The sequence below is a fragment of the Taudactylus pleione genome, unplaced genomic scaffold (genome assembly GCF_031769625.1).
Source record: "Taudactylus pleione unplaced genomic scaffold, aTauple2 ptg000242l, whole genome shotgun sequence".
Classification (NCBI taxonomy): domain Eukaryota; kingdom Metazoa; phylum Chordata; class Amphibia; order Anura; family Myobatrachidae; genus Taudactylus; species Taudactylus pleione.
This window is the reverse complement of record NW_028284644.1, coordinates 3,089,235-3,112,500: the sequence shown is the minus strand read 5'-3', so window position 1 is coordinate 3,112,500 and position 23,266 is coordinate 3,089,235. Positions and strand designations below refer to the sequence as shown.

At 43.4% G+C, this 23,266-nt stretch overlaps 1 protein-coding gene across 3 annotated transcripts in view; it reads left to right on the top strand.

Annotated features, from left to right (window-relative positions):
* The window catches only part of LOC148516717 (zona pellucida sperm-binding protein 3 receptor-like), a 178,398-nt gene that overhangs the window by 84,037 nt on the left and 71,095 nt on the right, over positions 1 to 23,266 (top strand). For all 3 annotated transcript variants that reach the window (XR_015879383.1, XM_088479578.1, XM_088479577.1), the window contains exons 5-6: positions 19,760 to 19,839; positions 22,053 to 22,232. Coding sequence is in view for 2 of the 3 variants with exons in the window: in XM_088479578.1 (XP_088335704.1) it covers positions 19,760 to 19,839; positions 22,053 to 22,232 (260 nt within the window). In the remaining variant the exon portion in view is untranslated. The remainder of the gene's footprint in view (positions 1 to 19,759; positions 19,840 to 22,052; positions 22,233 to 23,266) is intronic.

The window sequence follows — 23,266 nt, the reverse complement described above, 5'->3', positions numbered from 1 at the left end:
CAACAAACGGAGTGTAATACTGTAACTAGTTGTACTCCGATAAGGTATGCTGTGGTCCGTATGTGGTGGTCCGTATGTTGCGAATACTCCAATGGGTGGAGTTAAAAGCACTCCAATTTGTTATGCCGTGGGTGATGGTAATAGCAGTCCAAATATTGCGGACCCTCCGATGTCTCAATAGAGTGTCTCCTTGGTGTACGCCCAACAGCAAGTGGTGTGGAGGCAGTACTGTAAAGGCACTGTCAGCTTCGTTGAGCGCAGTGAAGTTCAGGCAGTGTGTATGACTGTATCTGTGCTGACCGTGCTGCTGCTGTATGTATTCAACCATCCTCAACAGTTTCACCTGTGCTGTTAGACCATAGGTCTGCTCGGTTTGCTCAGCGCTTTTCTGTGTCAATTTGAGGAGTTCTTCCTTTTCTGGACACCATTCCACTATTTATTTTATCACGTGGAAACGGGGGACTTTGTAAATAGACATTACTACGCATGGTTTCTTTTGTATGTTTATATTTCTATGTATACCCATCTTGACCGAAAAATCGTTGAAGAGGACTCCTAAAAGAAAACAAAGAATCCATAGATGTGGTGACATTTGCCTGTACATATATATATATATATATATATATATATATATATATATATATATATATAATATGTATATGTGTATGTGTGTATATATATATATATATATATATATATATATATATATGCTATAAATGTAGGTACTATAGCGCCTTTGATCTTATATTCACTATATATTGGCAATATTTCTGTATTTTTCTGTTGGGGCAGATAAAGGTTTAATATTGGGCTGCTGCAGTATGCGCCAGCATCTTCCCCTACACTCATTCTTTAAACTATACCTACATTTATTATCGGTGAGGGCTGGATAAACAGTGTTCCCCGTTATAGTTTCGATTGGATGGAACGCAGAAATGTCATTGTGCAAAGACTTATCATTCACAAGCTGCTGAACAGAGAGATTAAGTTTTTGCAACATTGTATGATGGATTTAGAATTCTCCAGAATCTATGTAACCAACTAATAATAACTCTTTTGCTGGGTACACACGGAACGATCTGTACCACCAACGACTTGAAAGAGATCTTTCAAAGATACTCGTATCTTTCAAAAGCTCCGTAAACATGGAGCGATCAGACAACGATAAAGATATCATTGTCTGATCGTCCTGCATGTGCCGTATGTTTGATATCGAACATGTAACACATGCACCAACCCCCAAACGACTATAACGACCCGCGATCAACGATCGCGGGTCCCTATAGTAACCAGGCTAATCTGGTCGATATCGACCAGGTTGGCCTGCATGCACGGGCGATGATCGATATCGACCATCCATGACCGCGCATCGACCGTCGTTTGGGGGTTGGAAGGGCCCCAAAACAGGAGGATGTTAACGATATGATTGTTATCGTTCATATCGTCCTGTTTAATCGTTACCGTGTGTACGCACTAAACAGATTGGCCTGCATGTACAAACAATCATAGATATCGTTATAGTTCATGCGGGAACGCGCATCGTTGGTCGTTCACTGCATAAAAATAAACAATATATCTTTGAACAATATTGTTACCGTTCATAAATATCGAACCATGTGTACGCACCTTGAGACTATTATAAGAGAGGACAATATAACCTATAATAAATGCTAGCGAAGCTTCATACTCCAAGAAATTAACCATTTAAGAGCACAGCTCCTACGCCTTCAGCACAGCTCCATAGTAGCAGTGTCCCCTATATGGAATCGGAAAAATGGATTTAAGAGTACTAAAGGTACTTTTGTGTGTTTATTTGTGTGTACACTATCATAATTAAATCATTCTTATTATTCTAACTCTTCTAGTTTATTTTAGTTATTAACAGTTACTTATATAGCACCTGCATATTATGTTACCCTTTTAAAATTGAAAACAAAACATTAATAAAACAAGACTGGGTAATGATAGACAGACAAAGAGGTAAGAGGGCCCTGCTTGCTATTTATAAGGAAATAGGCATTGATACACAAGGGTAAGTGCTGCATACAGTATTGCATATTGGTCCATCTGGATTGCAGAGGTTCTTGGTGGACTGTATGCTCTAGTCACAGGAATGGTGGCCTAAGGGCAGTGGCATATGAAAGTGAGGAAATAGAATTTATGTAAATTTATGTGTGGACTGTATAGATGGGATGAAATTTTGTAGGATAAGGTATGTAGGTGGTTCTGGATAAGCTTGTCTGAAGAAATGATTTTATTCTAGTGACATAGGTTCCATTTTTGTCTGTCTAAAATTATCAGAAAGACACTTTGTTCATTATAGGGTCTTACTTTTTGCTAACGGGGTTATACATTGCTCAAAACTATAGTTGCTTTACTATTTTTATAATTTCTATTTTTTATTACTAAAAAAAATAAAAGGGATGTGGCTTTAACTGATCATTTGGGATGAAAAATAAATACTGTATTAATCTACTATACTGCAAAGCTACAGTGGAATATCATAATGTGTATTTTATTGCATAATGTGAAAAAAAAATTTTTTAGTACAGTACTTATCTATTATAAATATTGTTAATTGTATACTGGTTGTATGCAGACAGGCTATTGATTTAGGGTAAATGTGTGGTTGCTCTGACACAGTGTATGTATTGTAATTTAAGTGCTATGTCTAGAGGTTTGTGTTAAGAGAATATAGTTTAGGACTGATCCTTTGAGAGGTCATTGGTATGGATTACATTTCAGCACTTTAAGGAAATTCTAATCTCTTTTAAGGGAAAAAAAATCTAAAAGCCACAATGCATCAAATACTGTACAGTAACGTTATGAAGCCATAAACTATATGCACTTAAAATTGTGGTAAATCAAGCAGACTTTGAGCACATTGACCGTCTCCTATTCTCTTTAGTTAACTTGCCCCTATCCTGGATGCAGAGCAGATTTCTACACATCTGTGCGCTTTGGCAGTCCCATCACCTCTTTAGGTAATTTGTCCATCTATCCGGGGATGTAGGGTACCAGGCCCAGCAACAAATTCTGTTGCAAAACACTTTATTATAGATTAAAATACAAATCTGTGCTCATAAAGTATTTGCAAATCTAAAACCCTTTGGGGTTTATGGTAGCCCTAAACATGTGGAAAACAAGTATGCGTCCTGATACTAGTTTCAAAGTGAAATACTACTTCCTCAATGGGGAATTGATATTCCATGTATTGATTTTCCTACAATGGTTTTTATCCCATCAGGACAAAACCTATGGAAATAAAATGTTGATGGCAAGAATGGAACCATATCCTTATTTTCTAAAATTGTATAAACCTGGTGACAATATCTATCTACATTATCTAGATAATCCAGCACATTATATTATCAGGGTAACCCCTTCATGAAATGGGACTATAAAAAAAGCTTGGTGTTCTTTGCATTTTGATGGATCGCTACAATTTCTCTAAATAATTCTGATTTGTGATTGCGGTATGCTACTTTACCATCTATATCAGTGACCACCTATCAAAGTGGACATATCAAGTAGTTCCCACTTCCTTAATGAAACTATTTGTATTACCTGTCAAGTACCTGCAATGTAATACCAAATCTAAAAAAAAAATCCTGGTATTATCTGTTTTTGATGTGAAATTTAAGTTACCATTTTGTTGAAGTTAATGCACAAAATCTTTAGTAATCTCTTCTGACCACCCATTACATATTTTTAAAAGATATGTAGATGACATGGTAATATTTTTCAGATAAGTAGGAAGATTAAGAACATTTAAACATTTCTGAATTTTTGCATAAAGATTAAGCTAATTGTGTACTGACTTCAGCAAATAACAATAATTACAACCCAATATATTAAATAGCCCACCTAAGGAATCACCAAGGGTGTATCTAGGGGTCTGTGCGCCACCCCTGGCAAAGTAATGGACTGGCACCCCCCTCCCTCCATATTTTCTGAATAATTACATTCTGTCTCCCCAGCCTTCCCCCTTCTGCCTCCCCAGTCACTAGCCCTTCCCTTTCTGTGTCCCCAGCAGGGGCGTAACTAGTCCGAAGGGGGCCCCATAGCAGAATTTTCACGGGCCCCCCTAGGTCCTAGGCCCCATAGCAGCCGCACCCTCTGCACCTAAGCTAGTAACGCCAGTGTACAATGGTACAGTATCTCTCATGTCTGTGCTGTTTAGTTGCTTTATGTCTGATTACAAATAATCTTACACAAGAAAGCCAGTCAGATGTCCAGTTATGTTATGTATATCTCCAGCTACATTAATTTTATCAGGACACACCAGCTTTTACACTCGTGGACAAAGCTGCTTACTATACAATGTTGCTATCTCTCACTCTTTTGTCATAAGTGACACTGCTTGGACTTGTAATGACTAATAGCAGTCACAAATATTGTGCCCATGCTCCTACCTGCAGTGAGTGACCCCCGTAGCTGCCTAGCTGTCTGCATCTAGCCCCGCCCACGTGAATCAAGCCCCGCCCACAAAAGGAGAACAGAGCTGAGCAGCAGGGAAAATCCTAGTATTATAGGCAGAGAGGAGTTACTGGGCCCACCTCTGCAATCTCTCACTTGGAGTATAACATGGGGATGAGCAAGATGCGCTGTGCAGCCGCATCCTGCTCCCTTGTTTCTCATTGCTCCATCCCCTCCTCTCCACATTACTCACTGTCACTCAGCCCTGGGCTTGTTCTCTCCTTTCCGGATGCGTCCTCACTGACAGCATCGCAGATGTCATGTGACACTGCACACTGCTGAAGGACTCAACCACTGCTGGCCTGGCACCTTAGGTGCAGGGGGAGGGCCGGGCCCCGGAGGTGGCTGGGCCCCATAGCAGCTGCACCCCCTGCACCTACGGTAGTTACGCCAGTGGTCCCCAGCCAACTCTTTTCTGTGTCCCTTCTTTGTCCCCAGGTAGGGGCAAACGCAGGATTTTTAGGGGGGAATGGGGAGTTCCAAATATCTCTCCCTCTCTATATACACAAACATGTATACATGTGTATCTGTATTGTGACCCTTATGCAGTGTCCCTAAAGTAGCTCCCCCAGTAGTTTTGCCCCATATGCAGGTCCCCCTAAAGTAGTGTTCCTTATGCAGTGCCCCATATGCAGGATCCCTAAAGTAGTGCCCCTATTGGTTTTGCCCCATATACAGCGCCCCTTATTTATTTTTTATTTTATTTATTACCAGTTATATATATATCGCACAGATATTCCGCAGCGCTTTACAGAGAATATTTGGCCACTCACATCAGTCCCTGCCCCAGTGGAGCTTACAATCTATAGTCCCTTCCACATGCTTACACACTAGGGTTAATTTTTGTTGGGAGCCCATTAGCCTACCAGTATATTTTTTTGGAGTGTGGGAGGAAACCCACGCAAACGCAGGGAGAATATACAAACTCCACACAGTTAGGGCCGTGGTGGGAATCGAACCCTCGACCTCAGTGCTGTGAGGCAGTAATGCTAACCATTACACAGTCTTTACTTATGCAGTACCCCCTGTCATTTTGACAATATGCATGGCCCCCTAAAGTAGTAGTGCCCCTTAGAAGCCATAGAAAAAAGACTGATAAGTACTACTTTTTTTTTTTTTGTGGGGGGCACTAGATCCTATAGTACAAAAATGTCTAAAACATTATATTTATTAAATATACATTACAAAATTGTCATCAGACTTAGAAGCATAAAGTCAAAAACCTATATATTCTTTCACGGCAAATAAATAATTGATACTCAAAAGCAATTGTCCTAATTCCAAGGGAGAAATATCCCTACAATTAGTAATAAGGTTTGAAATATCTGTGTCTTCACTGCAATATTATAATATACTAATCCAGAGTCAGTTGGTACATATTACAATATTGGTTAAAAAAATCATATGAATAGAAAGTGGAAAAATAATGACGTAAATTCACTTTACTGTGTTGTTTATCATAGGGAAGGGCATAAAAAAACACAGAGAAATGACCGCTCCCATCTCTCTAGCTTAATTAGGAGAGCTGCTGTGGCAATTTGAAAATATGCTGGTTGTGCGGTTTTGAGAGATTATTGTAAACTACATAGCCATATTTTGGAAACTGAATGAGATATTTTAAAAATGTGTACTTTTCATAAACTATACATATATACTTTCCATATTCCAAATTTTAACAAATCTGAGCTGGTGAGGTAAAATCAGTGTGTTGATTTCACACGGAATGACCCTTTCTGTGAAAAGTTTTTTAAATTGGCTAGAAAACTCTGTCTGTGATAATTGTTCATTATTATATATGATTTTTACCTCCAAAGACAACTCAATTGTATGATTATACATAACTTTCCTGCATTCAAGTGTATAGAGAATTACTGCGCTAAGCTCTGTAGATCAAAACTAATCACATAAAATATTAAATAAGGTTTGCTGTCTGTTAGAAAACAAGAGGCTTTAGTAAAATACAATATTTAATACAAGTATCACATAATTACAAAACAGAAAAATATAAATGTAGATATAAAAGAGAAAAGTGTATCACAAATAGCTCTTATCTAATGGAAATAGCTAATTGATAGCAAAAGTGATCTATATTAATGATACTATGGTCTCTAGGGTTTAAACTAAACCCATATCACTTGCTGTTTTACAAATCAATCAAAGTAAATCAAGTGCCAGGTTTTTCTCAGTACTATCAGTGCTGAGTGTGTTTCTATAACTTTCCTGCATATATCAATTTTAATTGTAAATTGCTTATAAATCTCTCCCGTCTCATTACTGTTACCCTCATAGGGCCGTATTCAATTATAGGCGAAAAGCCCTAATCGATGAAAAGTTTCGAATTTCTACTTCAGGGTCCATAGGGTATCCACAGGATACCTTGGGTATAGGTGTGACGTCAGTCGCAGGGCACCAAAGAGTTAAGCTTTCAGCCTCCCAGGATGCACTAGGTCCCCCTCCTATACCCCGCCCCCGAGCCAAGGCACCTCAGTTTAGTTTGGTGCCCGGCCGGAGTCGGGTGCACCTGTTGGAGTGGGGGCTAGAAGAGCCCCTGAAGCTTTTTCTTCATGCAGCGGTGGTTGCACATCTGGATGAACAGCATGGACAGTCAGTCCTGATGTCCATGCTGTCTTCCCTACACCCCGCCGGTACCAGAACGCTGGTACTGATCTGGGGATGCTGGTGGGCATCTGGGGTCACAGCTAGCGGTGACCCCAGATGTTCCGGACCATGGCCGGATTCAAGGGGGACAGAGGTAAGCAGCGGGGTCCCGCGGTGGGTCCCCGCTGATCACATGGTCCTAAGTCCCCAGGCAGGGGGCTCCCTGGGGACTGGCTGCAGCGTGGAGCCAGGCGACCAACCTGCGCTTCCACTACCCCCTGGAACAGCGGACTGCAGCAGAGCGGTAGCGCTGCGGCGTCCCAGGGCTTAAATGCATGCCAGGGGAGCGCGCCTTCCCTGTCTCACAGCCGGCGCCTCCCCCGCTGCACACAGCCCTCTCTGCACTGTGCTGACTGGCCCTGTGTCAGCGCTCCTCCCCCAGGCCAGCCTTCTCTCTGCTCCTCGGCGGCCATCTTTTCAGAAGCATGGTGAACGCTGCTGGAAGCCTGCATTGGAAGCATCGTGGTCTGGGTCCCCCCGCATACCTCTCCTCCGCTGTGGTCAGGTCTGTGTATGCAGCGCTGTGTCCTACCAGGCCCTGTGTCTGTGTAGTTGAGTGAGCAGCGCTGTTAGTGCAGGAATTGATTTTCTTTGCATTGTATGTGACTATGCTAGCGCTGCTGCCTGTAACTTTTCTTCTCAAGACTGTCAGCTTTATTACTGTCCCTGTTCTTTCTGCTAAGCCCTTGCGGTGCGGTGCTGCAGGGTGGTCTCTCGCCTATTTAATATATAATTGGTGAGAGGGGTCACATACGTGGTGCCATCATGTCTGAAAGTGATTTTCCCCTCCGGCTACAGTGTACCACGTGTAAAGTACCGTTAGCGGAGGGGGAGGGTAGCGCGGAGGGCCTTTGCCGGCAGTGTTTGTCCATGGCGCGGCCTCTTACGGTTACAGCACCGGTACAGGAGCCGCCCTGGGCTTGTTTCGCTCAGGCGCTAACAGCTTTAGTGGGCCAGTTAGCTCCGCAGCCCGCGTTTACTCCGATGGGTTTGTCCCAGCAGTCTGTGGTGTCGTCACCCATGCAGGGTTTCCCACGACAATTGGTGGTACCCCACAGTCTCCCTATTTCCCCGCTCCCGGTTTCTCAGGAGCCAGCGTGGGTTAACTCCCTGACGAGTTCTGTACAGCACTTGTCGGATGTGTTGCAAGGGAAGTCTGTGATGCGGCCTCATAAACGGCCGGTGGCGTCTCTGTCCGCTCCTTATGAGGATGACGAAGGGACGTCTGATGATGGGGAGATTCTGGATCCTTACGATCAGGAACCTCTCCATACTAAGGACGCTGATGCTAAGTCCAAAGTATATATTCCTGGACTTATTCGGGCGGTCCGCACAGCCTTGGTGATTGAGGACGAAGTTCCCCCAGCGGCTAAGTCTAAGTATGCCTTTTTCAAAGACGTGAAGGGCGATGCCACAGTCTTTCCTCTTTCGAGTCAGTTGGTGGACCATTTAGAGGAGGCGTGGAAACAGCCTGGCAAAAGATACCAGCCGCAGAGACGCCTGGCGGTGGCTTATCCGTTCGCGGATAATTATTTTGCTAAGTGGGAATACCAGAGAAGTTCTCTTCGGTCCGGATCTGGATAAGATTGTGGCCACGCTGGCGGCAGCCAAATCGGCTTGTCTCCCGTCGGCCGCTGCTCCTTCTGGTTCTGGACCATCGTCCTTTCGGTCATCTAGGGCCCAGGGCAGGCCCAAACCACAGTCGTTTCCTCGTCAGGCTGGCCCTAGGAAATCGGTCAAGCCCCGGAAGCAGGCATGGAGTACCAGACGTCCGGCCCCCAAGCCAGATGACAAGCCTGCAGCCTGACGGTCCGGGCCTCCCTTTGGGGGATCCCAGGGTGGGAGGCCGCCTGCTGCAGTTCGCCCAGTGTTGGTCAGTCACTACGACAGACACTTGGGTTCTGGAGGTGGTCTCCCACGGGTACGCCCTCTCCTTCCGGCACAGACCCCCGGCTCGATTCTTCACCACGGGTCTACCATCAGACCGGAACAAGGCTACGGAGCTGCGGAAGGTATTGCACACTATGCTCCAGGCTGGAGTTATAGTGGCTGTTCCATTCTCCCAGAGGGGCCAGGGTTTCTATTCAAATCTTTTTTTTGGTACAGAAACCCAATGGGTCGTATCGTCCGATTCTCAACCTCAAAGCACTCAACAAGTCTTTGTGGGTACCGAAGTTTCGGATGGAGACCCTACGGTCCATCATTCTGGCGCTGGAACCTGGGGACTACATGGTGTCATTGGATATACAGGACGCTTACCTGCATGTCCCTATTCTTTTGCGCCATCAACAGTTCCTCAGGTTTGCAATCCGCAGCGACCACTTCCAGTTTCGGGCGTTACCTTTTTGGAGTGGCGACAGCACCACGTGTTTTCACCAAGGTGATGGCGGTCATGGCGGCTTCTCTGCGGCTGCAGGGAGTCCGCATGTTGCCGTACTTGGACGACCTGTTATTGGTGGCGGGATCTCCAGAGCTCCTGTTACGCCACTTGGACCTGACCATTGCCCTGCTGCAACGGCACGGCTGGCTAATCAACTGGCAGAAGTCCACTCTAATCCCGTCTCGGAGGATTCTGCATCTTGGAGCCTTATTGGACTCGGGACAGCAAAGGATCTTCGTGACGGAGGAAAAGATCTCTGCTTTACAGTCAAGGTTGCGCAGTTGTCTGCACAGCCGCCGGGTGTCTCTACACTCGGCGATGAGGTTACCGGGCTCCATGGTGTCGGTGTTCGACATGGTGGAATATGCCCAGTTTCACTCCAGACCTCTGCAGAACCTGATCCTGTCAAAGTGGAACGGGCTGCCTCAGTCTCTGAAGTCCCAGACGATTGTGTTCACCCCGGAGGTTCGCCTGTCCCTTGCTTGGTGGTTACAAACGACCCACCTCAGCGAGGGACGTCCGTTCTGGGTTCCAAATTGGGTCCTGTTGACAACGGACGCCAGTCTTCGGGGCTGGGGAGCAGTTTCGGGTCCACATCTGTTCCAGGGTAGGTGGACGCCGACAGAAGCGGAGCTTCCAATCAATATCTTGGAACTCTGTGCGGTCTTCAATGCTCTCCAGCAGGCACATCGGTTTCTCCAGGGTCACCCGGTACAGGTCCAGTCGGACAACGCTACCACCGTGGCCTACATAAACAGGCAAGGAGGAACCCGAAGCCGGGCGGCTCTCGTAGAGGTGTCTCGGATCCTGGTTTGGGCGGAGCGCAATCTTCCGGCCATATCAGCGGTCTTCATCCCGGTAGTGCTCAATTTGGAGGCGGACTTTCTAAGTCGCCAGGACGTTCATCCGGGGGAATGGTCCCTGCACCCGGACGTTTTTCAACTACTGGTGGACAGATGGGGTCTTCCAGAGATCGACCTCATGGCGTCCCGGCACAACAACAAGTTGCCGGTGTACGTGTCTCGCACAAGAGACGAAGGGGCGTCTCTGGTGGATGCTCTGTCCGTCCGGTGGACGTTCCGGTTCGCATACCTGTTCCCTCCGGTCTCCCTTCTTCCACGGGTAATCCGGAAATTCAAACAGGAAGGAGGACGCTCCTGTTGATAGCTCCCGCGTGGCCCAGACGGCTATGGTTCTCAGACCTTCAGGGTCTGTCCGTGGACAGTCCTCTGCGGTTGCCGCTACAACCGGACCTCCTGTCTCAGGGTCCTTGTCGTCACCCGGGCCTGACTCTGCTGTCTTTGACGGCGTGGCTGTTGAGACGGCCATGCTGAGGTCCCGGGGGTTTTCCAGCTCTGTGGTGCGTACCATGTTGCGAGCTCGGAAACCGTCTTCCACGAGGATATACCATCGCGTGTGGCATACGTTCTTCCAGTGGTGTCGACCGAGAGGTTATGCACCGCGGGAGTTTCGTCTGTCTCGGATTCTCGCCTTCCTGCAAGCGGGACTAGATCATGGGCTTCGCCTTGCTTCTTTGAAGGTACAGGTTGCGGCCCTGTCTGTCTGGTTTCACCGTAGGATTCATACAATCCCGGATGTGCGCACCTTTATGCAAGGTGTTGTCCGCATTCAGCCGCCCTTTGTTCTACCTGTGGCGCCTTGGGATTTGGCTGTGGTCCTGAGGGCTCTCCAAGGACCGCCGTTTGAACCACTGGGATCAGTGGATCTTAAATGGCTAACAGCTAAGACTGTTTTCCTTCTGGCTATTGCTTCGGCCAGACGTGTTTCTGAGTTAGGGGCTCTTTCTTGTAGACCCCCTTTCTTGGTTTTTCATGGGAACAGGGCAGTACTCCGCACTCGGCCCGAGTTTCTTCCCAAAGTTGTTTCCCAGTTTCATGTTAACGAGGAAATCGTTGTTCCGGCCTTTAACTCACCGGGTCTTTCCATAGGTGAGGCCTCTTTGGATGTTGTGCGGGCCTTAAGGACTTATGTTGACCGCACCTCTTCGTTTAGGAAGTCGGACGCTTTGTTTGTCCTCTATGGCTTCCGTAAAAAGGGTTGGCCTGCTTCAAAGCAAACTTTGGCAGCCTGGATCCGTATGGCTATTTCTGAAGCTTATCTTCATGAAGGCCTACCGGTTCCTCCTTCTCTGAAGACTCATTCCACTAGGTCTGTGGGTCATTCATGGGCAGCTCGACGTGGTGCCTCTGCAGTCCAGATCTGCAAGGCTGCTACGTGGTCCTCTGTCCATACCTTCGTGAGGTATTACAGGTTTGACACCTTCGCCTCTCAGGATGCTTCCTTCGGGCGGCGGATTCTCCTTTCTGCACAGGAGCGTCCCCACCCTTGAAGGATACTGCTTTGGGACATCCCCAAGGTATCCTGTGGATACCCTATGGACCCTGAAGTAGAAAATATGAGATATGGTAAGAACTTACCCTTGTTATCTCTATTTCTACGAAGTCCATAGGGTTCCACAGGACTCCCGCCCTGTCGCACCTGTGCTGCAGATGGGCTTTGCTCTGGTCACCGGTTTTCTGTCTCCCTCTGGTGAGAATGTGATTCTTGTATGTGTCCAGATCTTTGTTCTCTCTCTTCCTTCTCCTCCTCCGGCCTATGGCTTGGTAACTAACTGAGGTGCCTTGGCTCGGGGGCGGGGTATAGGAGGGGGACCTAGTGCATCCTGGGAGGCTGAAAGCTTAACTCTTTGGTGCCCTGCGACTGACGTCACACCTATACCCAAGGTATCCTGTGGAACCCTATGGACTTCGTAGAAATAGAGATAACAAGGGTAAGTTCTTACCATATCTCATATTATTGCCGCTTTTCGCCTGGTTGGAACTTATCTCCAAATTCAATTCCAAACTGAATTCGCCTACGCGGAAACTCAATGCAAAAAGGTTCGCCTATGAATAGCAGGTGAAAAGAAGTGCAAAATCTTTAATTTGGGGTGCAAATGTGGGGCAATGACCCAGGACCCTTGGCACACTCCCCGAAAGGACAGTACTAGCAAAAACAATCAATAATAAAACCCTAAGAACACCCCTAAAAAGTACTTTCATTTTTGGGGCGAAAAAGTAAAAAGTGGGGGGACAAGCGAAATAGACTTCTTGGGGGTCTGCAAGGATGGGTCAGGTGTTTTTGGGATTGCAGGTGCATGTAGCAGGTGCGTTTTTGGAATTTTTAAAAGTTCGCTTTAGAATTGAAACATTTCAATATGCTTGCACCCATTTTCAAGTACCCCAAATTTGACTGGACTACTTATTTTCAACAAAAAATACAGCTTTAGGCCATTCTTCACCACTTTTGCATAGACGCTAATAAGAAGCTAATTAAACTACTTAAGTACCCCAAACACTTTTATTAGGGGTATTAGTACACATGTACATTGATTACTTATGTTAGTGCATCTTTTTTTTTTGGGGGGGGGTACAGACAGACATCCTCACTTCTGACAGTACTTTCCTCCTGTTCCGCATTTGCCGTTTTCCGTTTTCACGTGGTTTGGAATTGAGTAGAGCGAAAAGAGGGGACGCGCACAAAAAGTTATCGTTTCTTAAACAGGCGAAGGGGGCGGAAAGTCAGACAGGCAAAACCTTTCTGACTTTTCACCTCTAATTGAATACGGGCCAAAGACTGTTTAACTATATGATTGTACTTAGCTTTCCTGCACATTGCAATTTCTTTTTGAGTACTGTCACTGTAAATTTACATTATTTTTCCACTTACTATTCATATGATTTTTTTAACGAATATTGTAATATGTACCTACTGACTCTGGATTAGTATATTATAATATTGTAGTGAAGACAATGGGATACTTCCTTCCCTGATATTTCAAACCTTATTACTAATTGTAGGGATATTTCTCCCATGAATTGAGGAAAATTGCTTTTGAGTATCAATTATATATTCACCGTGAAATAAGATATATGTTTTTGACTTTATGGTTCTAAGTCTGATGACAATTTTGCAGTGTATGTATATTTATTAAATGTGATGTATGTAGTCCTGTCCGTCCCCCCCCCCCCACAAAAAAAAGTTGTCTTTTATCTATAGCATTGTTTTACTCTAAGGGGAGCACCTCCACGATCAGAATTCTAGTTCAGCCTTGCGATACATCTATTTGTTATAGTGGAGATATCCTGTACATATCACTCCTAACTCATTTTTGGATTAGCACGAGTGCTTGGGTTCCTTTCCCCTTTTCCCTTCCCTTTTGAGCTATTCGCCATAGAAGCCAGTCTTATCTTCTCTTCAGCTATTTGGATAGTGAAAATATATCCCCTAGCATCTATGAGAGATTCCAGCTTATTACACTCTTATTAGTTTATAATAAGGAGTTTTATCCTGCCACGTTCTCTGTCTTATTGGTGTGTATGAATGTCACTTCTTCCCAGTAGTGTAGTTATAAATGGAAAGAAAGGAAAAACAGATCATAGTGTATATACTGTTGTACAGTTGTCTGTGTATGGTGGAATATAAAAACTCACCATATAAATAACAAAGGAAGATGTTGGACAATCTGAACTCTGTCCTGTAGTGTTTGCTCAGCATCGGGTGGCCTCTTTACATCTGGGTGTTCAGTGTCGTTGTTCTAGTACTCAGAAGATGGGACCAAAGTGAAGCGACATATCTTCCAAACTCAGAGGTGGATACAAATGCGTCTATTGTTGCACTCTCCTTTAGTTAATAATGTTGGCGCTTTGGACACAATGTAAGAAATAATGAATAATATATATAAAAAATTCAATATATAAGAGAAATAATATACCTTCCCAAGAATGGCTTATATCTACTATCTATACCCTACACCAAAAAGAGAAAATAAAGGGCTTATGTAGAATTATGTTTTAAAATGCAAAACTATACAAAATATACTGTAGATACTAAGTTTTGGATAATATCCAAAACTCTGAAAATTTGGCTCACTCTAATTGAAAATTATCTCTTTAAACAGTCTTTTGGCCTTCTACAAGCTCATGACAATCTTTTCCTTTCTTCTATCTTGCAACCCGTGGTTCCCTATATTGCAGGTATTATAGACATTCTGCATATCTGAAGGATCTTGGGTTTGATTCCCACCAAGCAGTATGTGAGGCGTTTTGTATGTTCTCGTTGTGTTTGCCATGGTTTTATTGCAGGGAGATTGGTTTCCTCTCACAACGTCCAAAAACATACTGGTAGGTTAATTCTAAATTTACACTATTTGCTCTAATTTGGTAGAGACTGTTGGGAATGATTACTTGGAATATCAGCTGAGAGGAGACAGTGTTTCTGCTTTGAGTCCTATTGTGAGAAAGACGTTATATAAATAATATTTTTATTATTACAAAGCAAAGGGCAAAGCAACAATTCCATTTTCCCTGTTGCTCTTTACCCTAGTCAAAACTTTCAAATATTCTAAAATTTCACCCGAACTACACTGAAACAAAAAGACTTAATGAATGTGACCAAAACTCTGTGCACCTCCTTGTCTCTTAAAAAGGATGCTTTTATAAGGTGAAGACCTTAAGTTAGGAATCTTGCCCTGCTTGACAATGTGGCCATCTCCTTCAGGATCTACAAAACAGACCCTTTTTGGAATAAGCCTCCATCTTGATTCTTCTTTTAACATGATCAGCTCATGGCATCCCAGAGACATTTATTCTAAAACTTGCCCCACCATCCTATTTTTTCCCTATTGTCTAGGTCTTTGGACAACAGTGATCTGTCCACTTTTAATGTCAAATGCTCTACATCATTGAATGAAAACTTTTTGAATGCACCTCTTTTTCTATGTCTGTACTAAGGTAATTATGTAGTTCTTGGTTTGAGGCCTGAAGCTAGTCCCTTTTCCCTTGATCTTTTTAATTTAACCATCTTCTTGAATTGGGACACTGGGGCCTATACCCCTTGGGTGTCCCTCCAGCCTTTTTTGTCCTTATTGCTAAATCATCCGATCTCTAGTTTAACTGCACTCTCTAAATTGTTTGTGCTCACTTTTGCTGCAACATTTTATTTTTTTATATGATTGTTATGCTTTTATCTAATTTTGTATTCTCTGACATATTAAAACTCATTTTTGCTGCTTCACATAATCCCATTTATCCCACCTTGGTTGTGTATGTCTTTCACTGGATTCTTTCACACAACACCTGACTTTAACTCATAAACATTGGTTAGACCCATTGCTCTAACACATACCCACCTGCTCACAGTTGGTCTATTACTCAACAAGGTTTTAGAGCACAGGATGTACTCTTAATAACCAAAGCGCAGTCATGATCAGTGGACACCTTTTCTGTCCCTTTCCACTCTATAGGTGAACACCCCCTTCATCCTCAACTCTGTTCCTTCTTCCCCTTGCCTGATACTCCTGCCTTAGAAAGTTTGTATCTCTTTAAAAAAGCTACAGTATGTACCATCACCTTTTTTGTTCTATAGGGTAATTTATGTTAAATGTGAATGACCTCAAATCACACCAAAAGACTGACAATGGCCTTTCAGAATCTAAAACATCATCAAGAGTGCAAATTGTGTTTATACAGGAAACTCCCTGTTGAAGTATGCTTCTCACCAATAGACAGTTGTTTTATGTGTAAAATTAGTTCTTACCTAGAATACTGTAAAAGTCTGTCTTTGTGAATTAAATATTTTTCAGCTGTGTGATGGAAGATGTTTATTATTCCAAAAACACTTTATAAATGACAGTTCATTTTTATCAGATTGTATTAATATTTCAGAAAATGTTTTTACAGTTGAAAAATTTAGCAAGAACAAGTAAAAATAAAAAATAATAAAATTTTAAAAAACTTTGCATGACCATGAAGGTGATATGAAACACCTCTAATAGAAAAAAATTAAGTTAAACATCTGGTATATTAAAAATACATCTTTATAGATAGATTTTGGGAATAATTAAACATATATACAATTATTAGTAAAGCTCATTCACATCTAGTGCTACACCAGACTGAAAAAAATAAATGTTTGGAAGAGCAGCAACCCAGAGTAGTGTGTTCAGATTTATATTAACTCTATGAAATATTCCTTATGTGTCTGCATTAATGAAAACACCTATAAATGCTTATTCAGATGGAATAACCACCTGTCTCCGAGCTTTCTCTACCTCAACATGGTATGTCTGTTGGAGGGACCAGGCATGAGGTTACCCTGGCTCATGTATGGTGGCGCTGTCTGAAAAAAGGATCTTATTGGGGGTAGTGTCCACAACTTGATTTTTACTGTAATTCAGTACGGTCTTCTGGGATGCGGTCCGAATCCCGGCCATTTATCACAATGTTGGGATATCAGAAAACTGGTGCCAGCATCCCGACCACCGGGATCCCGAAAGTAAGTACGCGGGTTAGGGGGAGGGTTCGTTTTAGCCACTAGGGAAGGGGTAGGGTTAGGTTAGGATTACTTACAGTTAGGCATTGGCATTGTGACCTGGTCGGGATGCCTGCATCGGGTTCTGACCGCAGGGATCCCGAGTGCTGGCATCCCCTGTCTTCCTACTTGTCATTATTGTTAAGGTCGATGCAAAGTGTACCTAAACACTCACAGATATTGCTTTGCCTCATAGCAGAATTTTCTAACTGTTCTATTGCTTCACAATGTGAAAATTTGGCGCCCCATTGTCCATCCACATAGTCTCTTCCAGTGCAAGAACTCCTCACTCTTTTTCTGGGGTCTTCAGAAATCTTTTACAAAGATATTTCATATTGGAACATTTTGATCAATAAATGAAAAGTAAAAAAAGCATACTTAATCTAATTTAATGACTTAGATTAATATATGAGCACATTTAAGGTTCCATTTATGCAACAGGTAGCACCACTGAAGATGCAAAAAAAAAGGATATTCACTGCTACCTTTTTTAGACCTCATTTATAGTTATTATTATTACCAGTTATTTATATAGCGCACACATATTCCGCAGCGCTTTTACAGAGAACAGTTGGCCATTCACATCAGTCCCTGCCCCAGTGGAACCTACAATCTATGTTCCCTATCACATGCTCACACACATACACCCTAGGGTTAATGTTTTTGTTGGGAGCCAATTAGCCTACCAGTATATTTTTGGAGTGTGGGAGGAAACCGGAGCACCCGGAGGAAACCCACGCAAGCACAGGGAGAATATACAAACTCAGCACAGTTAGGGCCGTTCCATGATGTTAATTGATAGTTTTTAAAGCAATCTAGTTGTCAATTAATATTTTGATCATATTATTAAGCTCTATAACATTCTTACAATGAAACGCCATAAAATTAACTGATATGTTAGAAAAGGATTGGAACCCACCTTTATTCTACTACATTTGTGAAATAATGGCGTTATCTATTTACTTAATTTGAATTAACCAGTAATACAAATTTCTGTGCTCTAGGTTTTGGGTATTAAGCTGAATAGAGAGTACAATGGAAGTGCTACATTTATGGGGCATATTCAATTTGGTGTGAGTCTACCAAAAATCTCGCACCTGCAGGGTTTTTCCAGCAAGATCGATCTTTTTGGTACTCATTTGGGTGCAATGTTTTGAATGTATTTATTTTTTTGAGCACCTCTACAGTAGAGCAGGTCTAATTTTTCAATATATCCATATTTTTTGAAAAATTGTTAAGACTTGCTTCTAGACCCCTGCAGCACCCCCCTAATGACTAAGCAATTGGAAGTTTCCAATTAGCTTAATTACTCCAATAATTACTCCCCTTAAGATAGCACTGTCCTCCTCTGCTTCTCAGGCATGCTGAAGTCTTCCTCTCCTCCTTTCCCCCACGTCTGCAGAGTGTGTGAGTAATTTGTGTGAGACACCTGTCACCTCCTGTCAGTATGTGTGACCCCCCCCCTGTGTGTGTCGTTTGTTTGACCCCCCCCACTAAGTGTGCCAGTTGTCTGTGTGATACTCCACCTGTCAGTTGTTGTGTGTGATACCCCCCTCCCCCTGTGGGTTGTGTGTGATACCCCCCTGTCAGGTGTGTGTGATACCCCTTGTGGGTTGTGTGTCATACCCTCCCATCCAGTTGTGTGTGTGTGCTACCAAAAGTCAGTTATGTGTGTGATACCCCCCCCCCTTGTCAGTTGTGGGTGGGTGTGTTATACCCCCACTGTCAGCTGCGTGTGTGTGAGAGCCCCCCCCCTGTTTGTTGTGTACATGATACCGTGACCCAGTCAGTTTGTGTGTGTGTGATACACCCCTGTCAGTTGTGTGTGTGTGTGTGTGATAAGCTGGTAGCGGGCAGAGGGCTTGAGTTTGGAGACACTGGGCTCAACCGCAGTACAGCTGGAGAACAGATAAAGTGCTTGGTGCAGTAGACAAGCAGATGCAGACGTTTCTTAAAGCAAGATTTTATTTAACTCTAAATAACTGTCTTGAAAAGGTAATCTGTTAAAGACACCAAAAATACACACAGCATGGAGATCTTACACTCGTCAGTGATGGTCAGAGGTTGCTCAGTTTCAACGCACACATACTGTAAACCAGCCCCATGTCTTTTTAAAGCAATCAACATTACAGTAATTCACAAATATTGAGGAATGTTTGAACATACATTCAGATTTAAAATTAAGCATAAAGAAACCATGTCTTTCACAATTGGATTTGAACTCCAGTTATCAAATATCTGTCAATTGCACTCATGGTTTGAATACTGACAGGGAGCATGACCCCCTTGGGATGCATCTATGTGGTGACTCAAACGCAGGGTGTCGCAACAGTTTTCGGGCATGTGTCTTCCTGCGATCCTGCACGCAGTGAAAATGGCTCTAGAGTCTCCGTACCTGTAGCCATTCTGCGCGATTGTAGGGTTTCTAAGAAGTCCTATAATCGACTGATCTGTGACCAGCTGTGTTTTTGTTCAGACGCTTGAATGTAAGAAGCCATTGGTAGACGTCTCAATACAAATCCCGGCAACTACGTCTTTTGCATATTTTTACACAGCCGCTGCGTACAAATTTACGCAGCGGCGGCATTAGAATACATATCTGAATCAGCCAGACTGTGACTTAATTTTGATATTACAACATATTCAGTCATGAGAATGGGACAGAGCAACTGGAAATAAGGTTCTATTATTTGATTTGGGGGACCTTTTCCTGAACAGTTTTTTGGGTAATAATAATCTCTATTCGGTGTTGGTAATGCTGACTACTTCTGATATTCAAATTAACTTATTTTTATAGTACTATAGATGAGTTATTAGCAGATCTGCTCGTAAAGATACAGTAAAATGTGTATGTTTTATCTCATCTTTTAGGTACCGCTTAACAACCAAACGAAATTATAGAGATTGCCTAGCAGACGGGACCTGGAGCAATGATCAGCCTGAATGTGAAGGTAAATTAAGATGTGACAAACTGTGTTCTAGTCTCTTTACTGTACTATTCATCTACAAGAATTTTAAGAAAATTATATGAAAAATATTTGTTGCTACTCGAGAGTTATTTAACTTGGCATTGATCTCTTGTACTTGTTCATTTTCTAATGTCCTTGTTTAGATTTTGGGCCCAAGTAAAAGATTAAACATCAGGGCTGCAGAAAGCATTAAAATTATATTCCAATATAAAAGTAGTACAGTGTTATACATAACCTTCAGTGAGGCATTCCTTCAATCCATCAGAATCCAAGGAACCAGTTGCTGTAGTTTTCTCCTTGTAAGATTTGCCTGTTTTGCACCGACTGTTGGCCTGATTCAGAGCCAGACGCTCTGACAAGAGCGCTCGCTCTGAATCAGGGCCCTCCTACCTAAAATTGGAGCGGCCTCCTAGCCGCTTACATAGCTGTGGGTGACCACCCACAGCTTATGCCAGCGGCCAAAAAGATGGTCGCGATGGTCAAGACCATCACAACCATCGGGCTTGCGACGAGACCCTACGGTAGGGTCTCGCTGCCGCAAGCCCAGGAGTGCTTTTCGCTCTATCAGAGCCAAAAGCACTCCCACTAACATCACTAGTGATGTCAGTGGGGCTTGCCCCAGACGGTAGGCGTTCCCATGGGAACGCTTCCGTCTGGGCAGTAATGCCCCCGGCACACCCACCAAAGGGGGCGTGCTGTCACTCACCATCGACAGCACGCCCCCTTTGGTGCGAGACCCATAGCGACGGCTTGGCTGTCACTATGCGGGTCTCGCGCATGCGCATTAGGGCACCATCGACCCGCTTCAGAGAGCTCAGCGCTCGCGAGCGGGTCTGAATCAGGCCCTGTGTTCTTAAAACCCAACTAAATGTTATCTATACAAGGGATGACACCCAGGGCAAGCCAGTCTTCACACACAAACCTCCAGAAGTCCCAGAAAACATAACATACAGTATAAAATAAGGTCAGTTGTTGGTAGGTGGTGAGTAGAGTAAGCTTAGGAATTTGGCTGCTGGAGATAAGGAGAACCTGTCCTAAGAGTTAAAAAAAAAATAATTATTTCTCTGAGGCATAATTGTTATGCAAAACCATGGAACTAGTAAACCAAATAATATATTTATTATAAACACAATCGAAATGCAAAATGAGGAGAGCAAGAATATTCAAATATACTAAAGACCTCCTACTTGATTTATTTAGAAGCTATTACTGTGTACTACTGTGCTTTAATGTATTTGCACAACAGTAATTTTTGTATTTGTTTATTTAGAATTTGTATTTTATGCATTATGTACTGTTAGAAAGAAAAAAGGTAGAATTATGAAAAAAACATGGAAATAAAACATTTACTAAGTTTAGATTATTTTTAAGACTGTTCTGGTTTTATTCACACAATAAATTCTTAGTTTCCCTATTGAGCCTATCGTACATCTAATAGCCCCCATACACCACCGATGGATTACCGCGATGCTGTGATCCTCAGATGCCGAGTCGGAGGATCGGTGAAATCGAACATGTTGAATTTCACAGATTTGCCAATCACGACCACCATATGATCGTGATTTACAAATCTGTGGAATTTAATATATATAATTTCACCGATCCTCTGGCGGATTGGAGAACATTGATGGGCGCCGGTCGAAATTTCCAACTGGCGGAGCAACGTTTCCGATCCCATCGCAGGATCGGACAATACGTCGCCTGGTGTTTGGGGGCCTGGATATAGATTGAAAATTTGAATATGATTTTGTACAGCTGCAATTTACTTAGAAGCATTCCAAAACAATCTAGTATAATACTGGCCACACACAGCGATATTTTACCCGATCTGGCCGATTCCGACACATTGGAACGACAGATCATGTAAAATATGGCCAAATCCTGAGAAAATCGCGAGTCCCCACTCACGATCACGATGCGATGCGCGTCCCCGCTGGTCGTACATCGCATCGTCAGATCTGCCGTGCAGTAGGGCAGATCTGACAATCTAGAATGCGATGCAATGTAAAAAGTCTGGATGCAGGAGAAGATCGTATGAAGATTGGACACCAATTGTGTGCAGATCGTGTGCAGAGCTGCCAGGGCGAGTTTCAATGGAAATCGTACACATCGGCTGATCGTGTGCAGATCGCTACGTTTGTTGGCACCTTTAGGCTGCTTCATCAATCCCCAATGTATTTTTCTTTTTCTTTCAGCGGTTATCTGTCCTGCACCAGATGCACCTCCAAATGGATCACATGACCCTCACAGGGATGAGTACAATTACTTAGATGCTGTAACTTTTTCATGTAATAAAGATTTAGAACTTGATGGTGAATCTACAGTATCCTGCACAGCTGATGGATCATGGAGTTCTAGTTCTCCTACATGCGTAGGTTAGAAATGTTACATTTTTCTTCCCTAAATGTTAAATTTTCTGTATTAAATACTCAATGTACATACTTTTTGGTAGTGTTCTAGATCTTAAAATGTATTTTGAATAGGTTTACTAGAGTTTTTGAGACCGGTATGCTGATCATTGAGGAGGGGTACATTTTAATTTTGAAGGGCAAAATATTGGATGTGACACAATAGGATACTGTTATCGTACTTAATAGAAATCCTTCAAATCCTAGGTTCCATAGAGTAGTGTACCACTTATCAATTGTTTAAACAGCTGATACAGTGTTCGCATATACGCGCTATAACTTGTATTTTACCCTGTATTGAGGACCGGGGACTCCCTTTTTCAGAATGGGTGGGTCCTCAGGGACGCGCTCTGCCTGGCCAATCATTGGCTCCTCTTTAAATGATTGATGATCCTGGCCCGGCTGCAGGCAATAACAACCAGAGATGGAGTCAGGCCAGCAAGAGACTAGGAATGCGTATCTGAAGCCCACCATGAAATGCTGGCTGGGCTTCCACCATCAAAACTTTCAATGCAATGGTAAGTAACCATTGCATCAAAAGTAGTAGATGGAAAAAACTATTTATTTGACATGCGCAAAAGACCCAGTAATCTTTTACCGCGGCTGGCAGGGGACTGGGTGCGAGATGGGATTGGGGACGGGGCCTGGAGTAGCTCTAATGACAAGATTCCCGATGCTGAGAGCTGCAGGCAGGGACAGCGCATCTCTTAGCATTAAAAAAAAAAAAGACCATCCTCACAAGCCCATCTAATCGTTACCATTCGATGGCGGCAAATGTCGGAATGCCGCCATCGAATGGTAAAAACACTGTCACAACAAAAACATCAATGGTCGGCAAACTTTGATGTCCATCCCTACAAATGAACTGCTTGTGGCGCCTTTACTGGATGTCATGCGGCACTATAGGGACATGACACGGCGTGAAGACAGCCCCTGCACTTGGATTGAAGACCTCATGCAGTCAGTGTAGGTTATTAGCGGCTGGGGATTTAATGGTGAGC